General features: G+C 37.0%; 1 protein-coding gene across 2 annotated transcripts in view; it reads left to right on the forward strand.

The window, feature by feature from the left end:
* LOC124721544 (cuticlin-4) overlaps positions 1 to 14,261 on the forward strand; it is a 242,621-nt gene that overhangs the window by 220,097 nt on the left and 8,263 nt on the right. For both annotated transcript variants that reach the window (XM_047246571.1, XM_047246572.1), the window contains exons 5-8: positions 3,895 to 4,034; positions 4,401 to 4,631; positions 7,026 to 7,188; positions 12,224 to 12,388. In XM_047246571.1, coding sequence (XP_047102527.1) covers positions 3,895 to 4,034; positions 4,401 to 4,631; positions 7,026 to 7,188; positions 12,224 to 12,388 — 699 coding nt within the window. The remainder of the gene's footprint in view (positions 1 to 3,894; positions 4,035 to 4,400; positions 4,632 to 7,025; positions 7,189 to 12,223; positions 12,389 to 14,261) is intronic.

The following is a 14,261-nucleotide window of genomic DNA, read 5'->3' on the forward strand; positions in this document are numbered from 1 at the left end:
GTATCAGATCACTTTTTTTTACCAAATATATCACAAAATTATGCTACAATCACAGAAAGTTGTGTGTGTGTGTGGGGGGGGGGGGGGGGGGTTGTGCTAACCATCTGAAGTCCTTTCATTTTATTCTGAATGAATCTACAGTCACTGTGCAATGATTGCATAGTAAATAACAATAATACACACTTACATCCTAAAAACTTCAATGCTACATAAAAAAGAATGTGATGAAATTTTGTTTCTGCAGTGTTCAAGAATTATAATAATTTAGCTGAAGTTTTACACAGTATTGCAACACATTTGGAAAGTGTGTCATATTTGATGAAATTAAAAAAATGGTGTTCTGATGCAGTTTACTTTTTAAGCATAAGCCACACGTATATTTATTCAATAAGAATATCATTATTTCCTAATTGCATGCATCTGGTGATCACTTAGCAGAGAATTTTTGTTATGATTAAATAAGTTTCTGTTACCTGCATTTAGGTAGCAACATTTTCTTAGAATGAGTGTGAGGGATTTTGAGACTGTCAATCACAGAGCTGAAACATACTCATCTTCACAGTAAATTCACTCTGACAAAGTTAAATAATACTGGGTAATGAGGATTATTTCTTTTCTTTCAATTTAAAGTGGAGAGTTATGGCAATAAAAGCTAAAACAAATAGAAGTAAAAAAAGTTATTTAAGAAACTTAGTTGATGCTATAGCTGTTGAGAGCAAATGTGAAACATAAATTTGTAGCTAGCAACCTGAGGATGTGCATACTTTGCAAATGGAAAGGAAGTTGCACATGACTGAACTACATTTCTTAAAACTGAAATGGAATCTGTTGCCAACTAAGAAATAATAGCAAGCCATTAAAAAAGACAATGGCAAGCAAAGTAGAAACTTGTGCAAATACCACTGAATTACATGAAAGAGATTACTTGAGATTTGGTTTTTACAAAATTGTGAGGAATGGCTAAGGTAACAAAATAAACAGTGACAAACAAAAATATTAATGAAAATAAACTATAAAAAGAAGGTATGCACTAGCAAAGTATTAGTATGAAAACTGAATGGTAACAAAAGATCAAGTATGAAGCATCTCACAAAATAGGCAGTTTACTTACTACAAATGTGTTACTTACCTGAAAATGTAGAAAAATCTAGTTCAACTCATAACAAAGTACGCTTTGCAATACATTTGCCACACCTAGAATATCTTATTAACAGTGTGTGGAAGAAGTATTGTAAGACTGTTAAATTATCAAAACTTTCACTCTTGTAATTTTTTAAATTATTTTGAAGAAGCTGTGATATACTGATATTTGTGATGCTGCTCAATATAATTAAGCATGCAAAAACAGTTAAAATTTGGAGTTATAAATGCAATTAACAGTCTGTGCTGACATTTTTTGCAAGGAATATTTAAATAGTAATATTTGTTTATCATAACACAAAAAACTTGGTTTTAAAGTAAGAGGACCTGCTGATAATTTGTGGTTCAACAATATATGATAAGGTAGATGCCTGATTTGAAGACTTCTGCAGCAACATATGCAATAATGGAATATCCAGGATGGAAAAAAATATGTATAACAGGATAGACTCACCAAGCAGAGGAGGTGGTAAGCAGTGGAGGTGCACAAAAAAGCAGGAAACACTTAACTTTTAGTCCTTTGTCATATCAGAGGAAACAAAACGTTGTGCTCGCTAATTGGGAAAGTGTGGAAAAGAACAGAGGGGAGCGGGGGGAGGGAGGGGGCTGAGAGCAGGACGTGGAGTGCAGAGAGTGAGGTACATGACAGATGGTACTTGGGAAAGATCTTGCTGGGGTGGTACAAGTAGATTCATACAAATGGAGGTTAGAAGAGAGGCAAGCCGAGAGGAACACAGAGGTGAAAAAAGAAATAGAATACTGAGGAAAGTGTTCACAGTTGGAAAACGTTATAGAAGAGATGAAAAAGTGCCAAGAAGGGAGATGGGATGGAATGAAAGAGAAAATAACAACAGTGAATAAGAGCTTGGTGTTGGAACAGAAGAGAAGAAAGGTATGGAAGGGCAAGCAGGGGACAGGAACTAAATAAGTTTTAGTCCAAGGTTTTTTTTTTTCAGAATGAAGCATATGTTACAAGGAGAATTCCCACATGCACAAATCAGAACAACAGCTGTTGCATGGTAATATAAATGGGACACTACACTGAGCTGTGCATCATACTCAGCAATTGTTTGATGGTGGCTGTTGATGGATAATTTGTGAGTGGTCATACCCACATAGAATGCTATGCAGTGTTTACAGAAAAGTTGATGTACGGGGTGTTCAGATATTCCTGTTACAAATTTCTGGGGCTTGTAGAGGGGACTGAGGAGACAATATTCTTAATTGGAACGCTTGCCCAGAAATGTACCGTTTCTGTGCTACAGCCATTTGTAAACATGTTTGCTAGGTATGTATGCAACAGGGTTGTTATGGTGGGGGGGAGGTTACTTACATCAGATTGGCTGATGACATTTGACATCTGTCCTACTTCTCTGACCTAGTTCAAGCTTCATTCACATGTCTGTGAGTGTTAGAGCAACATGGTAGAGTACATGTTGAAGAACACACTGACATAATCCTGTATTGTGAAGCTCACAGTAATCACAGAGCTGTTTGTCACCTCTATCAAGACCGTTATCCAAAATGTTCAACTCCATCACATACCCTTTTCACCACAATTACACTATGGCTTCAAGAAAGGGCTAACTTCACCACCAGCAGGCGTGACTATGGTGCTCCAAGGAGATGTGGCACAACTGAATTGGAAGAGGCCATACTGTAAACAACAGTGTTTCTGAAAACTGATTAAGTTTCCTTTTTGTTTCTGTGGTTATTAATGAGTGGAATAGTAGAACAAACGATGTACAGAGTAGCTCCTAAAAAATTATTTGTAAAAGTGGTCGTGTCGCCAATATGTGTCCAAATGGTTGTAGCATGGAAACTGTATGCTTCCGGACAAGAGTTTCAATTCAAAATATTATCTACCCAGTACCCTCTACAAGTCCTAGAAGTTTCCAATGGGGATTCCCAAACGTGCTGCATAATGTACCTGCATTTGCATGTGGTTCAGCCTTTGATGAGGTAAGAAATGCAAGTTACAGGGCTGGAGTATAAAGTGGTAGTGAATGTACAGGGAAGATCTTGCATGTGGGGCTTATACACAGTATGAAAGATACTACTGTGTGTCGCGTCAGCTGTTCAGTGCCTCCTCTATTTGCTGAGTAGCAGTATAGAAAAATATTACAATATGGCAGTATGTGAAAAGTAAATAACAATAGTGTTGCAATTATAGCTTAGAAATGGAAATCAGCAGAAATGGTAGGAAACAGTTAAAAATTGAATGTCTGCAGAAGGACATTGAGAAAGAAATGCATATTTAAATTAAAATGCATAACCAATACTGAAACTTACCCATGTGTGAATTGGAATAAGCTGCACTTTAGGATGCTACAGAAAGGAGACTAATAAATAAACCACGTAGAAGAGAACTGTTTACAATATGGTGCATGGAATAAAATCAGTAATATGCGCATGCTGGGAAACTATCATAAGAAAACAGCCAGTAGGAAGTGCTAAGGTAAATGGAGACAAGGCAGAAGTGAATTGGAGTGGAACATTTGCTGGCAGGTGGTATGGCACTACAACGAGAACTGCGGAGTAGTACCTGTTACATGACAAATGTGATCAGTTAGTTTAATGTAATTTCACTTCATATGAATAAATGAATTGAGAAAGTGAGTCCTCTCACAATGACCAGTGAATGTAAAACGGGAAATACCTAGTTTTTAATTTGAAATGACTCCAGAAAGTCATTTTTATTTTTATATTCATCATGAAAATTGTCTATGACACAAATTTTGTATCTCATTGCAGGGTGATGGTGGTATTGAATACTTCAATACTATTGTTATACAACCACATTTGAAACTGGTGACTAATCAAGGTCGAGGATTTCACATTCGATGTCGCTATCAAACGAAGGATAAACTTATCTCCAATAATATGAATGTGAGGTATGTAAGAGATTTAGCATGAATTTAATTTTGACTATGTTCTGTTTCTTAGGTGTTGACCTACTATATGAAGCACTAGAAACTATTGTATGGATTATTAAAAGAAAATCTCTCATTGAAAGACAGAAGCCTACTTTACTTATTTATAAGTGCCCTATATGGTGGGGAGCATAAAACATAGAGTTAATTGAGGCAACTGGTAAATGTATTGTCTTGAGATCAGGCTGCAGTTAAAAACTGAGTCAGTGATGAAATGTAAACACATAGCTGATTTAAAAAATTCACATAATCAGTGCCATACAGAGAAATTTCTTTGTATTTTGTATACACTACTGTTTGATTAAAATAATTTGTTTATGTTGACAGCATGGTTGATGCAACTCCACTGAAAGCAGTGGCACCTATGCCAGGCTGCACAATGAAAATATTTTATGGCGATCCAGCCTTGAAAGAAGTTGCAGAAAATGTCAAGATAGGAGACCCTTTAACTCTTGTAATTTCAATAGATGAACAAAATACTTATGGTTTACGGGTATCAGATTGTCTTGTACGAGATGGTCTTGGATGGGGAGAGCAGAAACTCATCAATTCAGATGGGTAAGTGCTCTTTTTTCCCACATAACATGAGTTTCAAATATCAGTTGAAATAAATATGGACACTTGTTGTGTGCCTGGTTTTCTTCTTTTATTTTGTGAGAAATTGTCATGTATTTCTGAGAAAATATTCATTTGAAATATATATTGACACTTTACTTTATTGACAATTCATGAAACAAAAGTGCCATTCCTTCCTTCATTCATTTACACTAATATGTAGTGGGCTAAATGGGTTTATATTTAACAGCATATTTTACGATGAGTCACAATGGACACAGCATGCAAAAGATAAATGCTCCTTTAATACACACAGTTTTATACATGTTATAGTAATGTTAATATGATAGTGGGATTCCTGGATAAAATACAAACAATGAAATGGCAAAAAAAGCCATGCACTGTACAGTGGAAGTGTTCAACAGTTGATACATAAATTAACATGCATATACAATCCGTGAACCAGTTACCTTCAAATCATATTCACTGTGCATATCATAAAAGGACAATCAAACAATGGGTACACGTAAATGCATAGACTCCCATGGACAGAGCAATAGTTGCAAGAGTCTTCTGGCCACAGTGCTGTGTCATGTTATAAAATAACTGTCACTGATCAGAAATTGTATTTTGATCACAGCTGCAGTGGCCTTCCTCCGAATCTACTCAAGGCAAAAAGAAGGCCACTGCAGTTCTGGCTGAACCACTGGTGACAGTTATTGTACGATATTATGAGGTACTACATCAAGAAAACTTATGTTCCGTGGCTAAATGGCTCCAAGGGAAAGACTGTGTGATGAAGCAAGCTGGGATAATTTTACTTCCCCTCTTGTTTTGCCATCTGCCTCCGTAGAATTCATTTTTTCACTTTTAACTAATTATCATTAACATATGTGAATATAATCTGAATTTTCATAAAAGAGAAAGATTGGCCATTAATTTTAAAGAATATAACAACAGATCTAATTTTGTGCTTAGTTTTATGTATGTAATTGATTTTCTAATTTATTTTGACTATTCCTAGTTATTATCTTTTGTTATACGGTGAAATCGGTAATTGTTTTGTAACATAAATTCTGTTGTTGACGTGTAAACAAATATAAATTCTATACTAGTTATAAACATTTGGAAGACGAACCACTAGTATTCTTAAAGTATCTATTTGGCTCTAGTCGAAAACATGTTAGCAAAACCAGCCCTTCATTAATTCCGAAGTAATTAACAGTTTAGTCAAAAGTATTGTTTATGTAACTGCATTTGTTAATATCATGATTTAAACATATAATTTGGCTTAACCCTTGTAGTAGAAGAAACTGTTAAAGAGAAGCAATTTTTCCATGTATTCAGTTAATCAAATGAGTTAAGTTTTAACTGTAATTTCTGTAAATTAAACATCGAACAATGAGAAGTTTCAGTACCTATTATTGCGATGATATCTAAGCGCCCAATTTTTTGTCGTGAGACAGTCAGTCCACGGCCGAGTTTCAGACGAGGAACCTATGTTGGTTAGAACGACAACAATGCATCGACTTAACAGTGAAATAACTGTTACACCAATAGGCCATGTGTAAAAATAATGACATTATCTCTTTCCATATGTACTTTTCTATTCTTCAAGAACTGTGAACTTTGTGGTTAGGTTTTTACTGCTCATAGATGTTCAACAATAAACTCTTGTAGCAGTAAGTCGATGTTTGCCTGCTAACTATTAATGAGCCTTATGGAAAGTTAAACAACAGTGCACTTGCCATATTAAATGTGTACATGGGAGGCTGTGAAAAGTGAAAGTAAAAGACAGTGAAATGCAATTGAGCATCTGTCAGCTACATCATCAAAAGTAGTCCGTGTTTGACTTCCACACCCCATTTTTCAGCCAGTACAACACAACAGACAACAAACAAAGGAAACAAAAGCAGACGGAACCTCTACAACTGGTACATGAATTCATAATAATCTGGATGCATACGCTGCAACTAATCAATCATCTGACTGAAGTTTGTTGAGTATCTGTGTGATGTTCTTATTCTGGCAAAATAAATGTACCTTCATGGCTCTTCAGCAAACGTCTGCTTTAATTCCACTCTTATTAGAGATTGCTTTCTATCTGATAAGAAGTGTTCAGTAATAATATTTACTACTTTTTTTCATGTAACCCACTCTTGTGTATCTATAAAGGTGTAATGTATAAAACGTTTTGTAGAAACTTGAGTGTATTTTAGTAACCTAAGGTTCATAGTGAATGTATATAGTGATTGGTTTAGTTATAATATATTTTATATGTGTAATCAGCATGTACGTAAATCAGCAGTACTTAGGTATTCCATTACCACAACAAAATTACTTTTAGGCTATTGTAATATCAATAGATGCCAGTGTTAACAAAATATTTTCTTTCAGGTGCCCAGTAGATGGCGAAATTATGGGAGAGTTTGAATACAATGGAAGCAAAACTACTGCATCTGTACATTTCCAAGCCCACAAGTTTCCATACACAGCATCAGTGTACTACCAATGCAATGTTCAACTTTGCATAAAAGCTGGTGGTGGCTGCAATGATCTGGTAAAGTTATGCTTTTATAATTTACTACTTATTATTTGTAGGTTTGTAGTCTACATTTACGTCTACACCTACATCACTATACTGTAATTCACACTTAAGCACTTGGCAGAGGGTTCACAAAACTATTTCTCGACTGTTCCACTCTTGAATAGAACGTGGAACAAATGAACACTTAAATCTTTCTGTGTGAACTCTGATTCGTCTTATTTTATCATGACATCTTTCTCCCTATGTAGGTGGGAGTCAACAAAAAATTTTTTGCATTTGGAGGAACAAGTTGGTGGTTGAAATATCGTGCACAGATTTCACTACAAAGAAAAGTATAATTGTTTTAATGATTGCCACCACAACTCAGCTATCATATCTGTGAAACTGTTTCCCTGTTTTATGATAATACAAAATGAGCAGCCCTTCTTTGAACGTTTTCGGTGCCCCTTTTTAATTCTGTCCAATAAGGACCACATACCATACAGCGATACTCCAGAAGAGGATGGGCAAGCATAGTGTATAAAGTCTTTGTATCATCTAAGTGTTATGCCAATAAAAATACCATCTTTGGTTAACCGTCCCCACAACATTTTCTATGTGAGGTTTCCAGTTTGAGTTGTTTGTAATTGTAGTCCCCAGATAATTAGCTGAATCAACAACCTTTCATTTGTATGATTTGTCATGTAACCAAAATTTAATGGCTTTGTTTTTAAACACTCATGTGGAAGACTTCACCTTTGTATTGTTCAGGGTCAATTGTCACTGTTCACATGACACATTTATCTTCTTTAAATCATTTTATAATTCATAAAGCTCATTTTATGATTCATATTGCCCTTGTGTCGAATTTACTATGCGATAAATGATAGCATCATCTCCAGACAATCTCAGTGTTGCTTAGATGATCTAAATTGTTTATACAGATTAAAACAGCAGTGGATCTAGATATTACTTCTGTTTCACTTAATGATTTCCCATCAGTTAATACAAACTGTAACTTTTCTGACAGGAAATAACAAATCCAGTAAAAGGCATTATGAAATGCCCAGAAGAAAATAGCAGTATTTGCTTTTGAAGCCCTCTAAATTCCTGAATTACCTTTTTGCTTTTCAAAAATGTAATAAATTTAAGATAAAGAGGCAAATACATGTAGGTGAACTTATTTCTTTATAATGATGGCTGAAGTAATGCAGCACTAAGAGTAAGGGTGGTAAGATATTACCAATTAATTCAAATAATGTGCTATTCGTTTCCACTCTAAATTTCACTGTTTTTGCCCATTTCACACATACGATTTCTGACTGTGAATGTACACTAACATTATACTTGTGATCCTAGTACACTAGCATTATACTTGTGACCCTTTGAATATACTCACTTTCCTTTTGAACTTTGACCACATAAATTCTCAAGCTCTTCTGAAATTGTAATTCCAAATTACGTAAAAAAAAAAAAAATGTTGACAGCCATTCAAAATGGGTAGCTTTAACAATTAACTGCACCAGACACAAAGCATGACTGGCACTAAATTATTATTACACACCATGCCCGGTTACAAATTTTGTCGAATTAACAAAATTTTTATGTTTCAGAGAGGAAACAAAATAGTGTTTAGGTTGAAAAAAATACACATTATGCAAAGAAAGAATTAGATAAGGAAATGACACCCTAGAATTAGCAGATGAATTTTGTTATTTGACTGTGGTAAAAGTAAAGAGGATATAATATGCAGATTGAGAAAAGCAAATAAAGAAGTTTTGAAAAAGAGACATTCATTAACATCAAATGTAAATCTAAGTGTTAAGAAGTCTTTTATGAAGGCATATGTGTAGAGTGTCACCTTGTATGGAAGTGAAGCAAAGATGATAAACAGTTCAGACAAGAAGAGAATAGAAGTTTTTGGAATGTGGCACTACAGAACAATGCTGAGGATTAGATGGGTAGATTGGATAACTGATGAAGAGGTTATGAAATGAATTGGAGAGAAAATAGATTTATGGGACAAGTTGACTAAAAGAAGGGTTCTGTTGACAGGACACATCCTGAGGCATCAAGGAAATGTCAGTTTGGTAATGGAAAGAAGTGTGGGGGATAAAAACTGTAGACTGAGACCATGGCTTATCTACCGCATGAAGAGCTGCATCAAACCAGTCTTTGGATTGGAGAACACAATAATGACAACATAAAGAGAATTTCTAAAGTATTTATTTAATTATTTGAAAAAAATGATGGGTTTTTTTTTCTACTTGTGTAATAGCAATTTTTTCTTGTATACCCATGGAATATTCAAACAAACTCTGTCCATGATGTGTTCAGGCAGGGCAATAGATGGCACAGTCATTAAAGCTTTGAATCACTGACAAACAAAATTCTGAACAATATCCATAAGTATTCAGATATGAGTTTGTAAGATACCAACAGATTGGGTCAACTTAAGCTACCAATACTGGATGGGGGCTTTGTCCATGTAACATAATGTTGATGTTGCATGTGATGTCATGTGTGCAAATAGAAGAAGAACAGAACATTGACAGTATTTCTTTTGCACTGATATTAATTTTTGAAATGGAGTTTGGGGTGTCAGGCTGATCTGTAGTGTAGTATGAAGCCTAGGTTAGTTTGCAAGGTGATGTTTGGTTGTGAGTTGGCAAAGCCAATGAATGTGAATAGGAAATCTTAGATATTGTAACATGCTGATCTCTAGCCCATGGTCTAGATTAGGTTGACAGATAAAGAGTTTGGTTGAGCTGTCAAAGTGGTATCAAACACTTTAGTTAATCCAACAGATTTTCTAGGCATTTTCTGGAACTTCACTACTTAACTGGCATAAAAAGCATTGAGCTAGGTGGTGTTCAGTAATCAGAATGGATGTAACATAAAATCTCATTCCTCGTGATTAGTTGCTAGTTGTAAAATTAGTAGTTGGTGGCTTCACTGTGAAGTGTAAATGTGAATGTACAACTGCAAGAAAACCGGTTTATATGTTGTGTTAATGATACAGCACAATCAAGCTGTAAAGAAGGTGATTCATGAATTGCTTAAGCGAAATGTTCATCCTGAAAACAAAATTACTACTAAATATTCAACCAATATTAATGTGTTCAAGACTAAAGGGAGATTTGGTTGTATGGTCAAGTAGCTCCCAATAAACCGAGCACTGCTTCTGTACACAACACATAGTACCCATAGTGTTGTGAACAATATCTGGAGGGACAACTTAATTCATAACATACAGCACCGTGCAGGGAAAATGTGGAAGTATAGAATACTGGGAGAATGATTTGTGATAGCATGTGCAGTGTAATTAATCGGTTTTAAAGCTAGTGATAATATGGTGTTAAGATACCTTAGGGATTTAGGGTCTCATTCTAGAGACAGCCAAAATCACCAACAACCCTTGTCCCAGTTTTTTAATTAGATACCATGGCACAGTGAATATCTGACACTTGCTAAAAGATATCCATGTGGAGCAAGATCTGTTGTCAAGGGGATCTATAACCATGGTCTGTAGGCATGTTGACTAGTGATAAATGGGTTACTTGAAAACTTATTTAGCGATTTTCTGTGGATTTCAAAGACTCTTCATCAGCTGTTATTCATCTCAGTCAAACATATGAGTCTTTACAGTCTGCAAAAAGCTTTATATTCAAACTACAGCTTTAAAAACTTTTCATTCTAGATATACACTGAAGCACCAAAGAAACTGGTATAGGCATGCATATTCAAATACAGAGATACGTAAATAGGCAGAATACGGTGCTGCAGTCAGCAATGCCTGTATAAAACAACAAGTGACTGGTGCAGTTGTTAGATCAGTTACTGCTGCCACAATGGCAGGTTATCAAGATTTAAGTGAGTTTGAACGTGGTGCTACAGTCAGCGCACGAGCGATGGGACACAGCATATCCAAGGTAGCGATAACTTGGGGATTTTCCCATACGACCATTTCATGAGTGTAATATGAATATCAAGAATTCAGTAAGACATCAAATCTCCAACATCACTGCAGCCGGAAAAAGATCCTGCAAGAAAGGGACCAACGATGACTGAAGAGAATCATTCAACATGACAGAAGTGCAGCCCTTCCCCAAACTGCTGCAGATTTCACTGCTAGGCCATCAAAAAGTGTCAGCGTGCAAACCATTTAACAAAACATCATCAGTATGGGATTTTGGAGCTGAAGGCCCACTTATGTACCCTTGATAACTGCACAACACAAAGCTTTACACCTTGCCTGGGCCCATCAGACCCACATTGCACTGTAGATCACTGGAATGATGTTGCCAAGTCAGACAAGTCTCATTACAAATTATATCGAGCAGATGGATGTGTACGAGTATTGAGACAACCTCATGAATCCATGGACCCTGCATGTCAGTAGGGGACTGCTCAAGCTGGTGGAGGCTCTGTAATGGTGTGGGGTATGTGCAGTTGGAATAATATGGGCCCCCTGATACATCTAGATATGACTCTGACAGGTGACATGTACGTACGCATCCTGTCTGATCACCTGCATCTATTCATGTCCATTGTGCATTCCGACAGACTTGGGCAATTCCAGCAGGAAAATGCGACACTCTGCACATCCAGAATTGATACAGAGGGGCTCCAGGAACACTTCCGCTGCCAACCAAACTCCCCAGAAAAGAACATTACTGAGCGTATCTGGGATGCCTTGCAATATGCTGTTCAGAAGAGATCTCCACTCCGTCATACTCTTACAAATTTATGGACATCCCTGCAGGATTCATGATGTCAGTTCCCTCCAAATTTACTTCAGACATTAGTCGAGTGCATGCCACATCATGTTATGGCACTCCAGTGTGTTTGTGGGGGCCCTACGCAATATTAGCCAGGTGTATCAGTTTGTTTGGCTTTTCAGTGGATGTTTGCAATGCATTCCAAATGAGGCTTCAGAATTTGTTGCAGCAGTAGCTCATTTTGAACTACATGTCACAAATGCCCAAAACAATTACTCATAAATAAAACTGTGTATACAGAAATAAAAACATAAAATTATATAAAATTACCTTTATTATTTATCTAGCCACCACTTTGTGGGCGTAGAGGCTCCCGCAGGCGCCGTGCAGCCAAGCCAAAGGATGCAGAGACTGGTACTCCAGCTACCATTGAAGTATACAGTGGTCTTTATGTTAATGAAGCCACTGATATAAGCAAAATGGACAGTTTTGATGATGTGTCAAGAGAGAAGGTATGTTGCATAATAGTTATATTGATTATTATGAAATACACATGCAAAGGTAGGGGAATTGTATTGCTCCACCTGCCTTTCTTTACCAAAATTGATTGCCAGGGTTTAGAATTTTAATTGAAATTATTGTTAAGTTTTCTAAAATAGGTAACATCTAAATCCAAAATAAATTCACAGATTGTATGATAATGTTCCAAGAACATATTCAAAGTTTTACTTTATGAAATATGCAGCAATTAGGATTGACCTTACATATTCATTGAATTTGGGTTCTGGGAAATAAAATTTTGGTTCTGTAATTTTATATTTTTAAATTCCACGCTCCTAGCATACGTTAATTAACACGGCTGTTGTCATAAACCAATTCAGACATACAGCTGCAGAATCAAAAACTACATCTACATCTACATCTACATTGATACTCCGCAAGCCACCCAACGGTGTGTGGCAGAGGGCACTTTACGTGCCACTGTCATTACCTCCCTTTCCTGTTCCAGTCACGTACGGTTCGCGGGAAGAACGACTGTCTGAAAGCCTCCGTGCGCGCTCTAATCTCTCTAATTTTACATTCGTGATCTCCTCGGGAGGTATAAGTAGGGGGAAGCAATATATTCGATACCTCATCCAGAAACGCACCCTCTCGAAACATGGCAAGCAAGCTACACCGCGATGCAGAGCGCCTCTCTTGCAGAGTCTGCCACTTGAGTTTATTAAACATCTCCGTAACGCTATCACGGTTACCAAATAACCCTGTGACGAAACGCGCCGCTCTTCTTTGGATCTTCTCTATCTCCTCCGTCAGACCGATCTGGTACGGATCCCACACTGATGAGCAATACTCAAGTATAGGTCGAACGAGTGTTTTGTAAGCCACCTCCTTTGTTGATGGACTAGATTTTCTAAGCACTCTCCCAATGAATCTCAACCTGGTACCCGCCTTACCAACAATTAATTTTATATGATCATTCCACTTCAAATCGTTCCGCACGCATACTCCCAGATATTTTACATAAGTAACTGCTACCAGTGTTTGTTCCGCTATCATATAATCATACAATAAAGGATCCTTCTTTCTATGTATTCGCAATACATTACATTTGTCTATGTTAAGGGTCAGTTGCCACTCCCTGCACCAAGTGCCTATCCGCTGCAGATCTCCCTGCATTTCGCTACAATTTTCTAATGCTGCAACTTCTCTGTATACTACAGCATCATCCGCGAAAAGCCGCATGGAACTTCCGACACTATCTACTAGGTCATTTATATATATTGTGAAAAGCAATGGTCCCATAACACTCCCCTGTGGCACGCCAGAGGTTACTTTAACGTCTGTAGACGTCTCTCCATTGATAACAACATGCTGTGTTCTGTTTGCTAAAAACTCTTCAATCCAGCCACACAGCTGGTCTGATATTCCGTAGGCTCTTACTTTGTTTATCAGGCGACAGTGCGGAACTGTATCGAACGCCTTCCGGAAGTCAAGAAAAATAGCATCTACCTGGGAGCCTGTATCTAATATTTTCTGGGTCTCATGAACAAATAAAGCGAGTTGGGTCTCACACGATCGCTGTTTCCGGAATCCATGTTGATTCCTACATAGTAGATTCTGGGTTTCCAGAAATGACATGATACGCGAGCAAAAAACATGTTCTAAAATTCTACAAGAGATCGACGTCAGAGATATAGGTCTATAGTTTTGCGCATCTGCTCGACGACCCTTCTTGAAGACTGGGACTACCTGTGCTCTTTTCCAATCATTTGGAACCCTCCGTTCCTCTAGAGACTTGCGGTACACGGCTGTTGGAAGGGGGGCAAGTTCTTTCGCGTACTCTGTGTAGAATCGAATTGGTATCCCATCAGGTCCAGTGGACTT

This window comes from Schistocerca piceifrons, chromosome X (genome assembly GCF_021461385.2).
Source record: "Schistocerca piceifrons isolate TAMUIC-IGC-003096 chromosome X, iqSchPice1.1, whole genome shotgun sequence".
NCBI classification, from domain to species: domain Eukaryota; kingdom Metazoa; phylum Arthropoda; class Insecta; order Orthoptera; family Acrididae; genus Schistocerca; species Schistocerca piceifrons.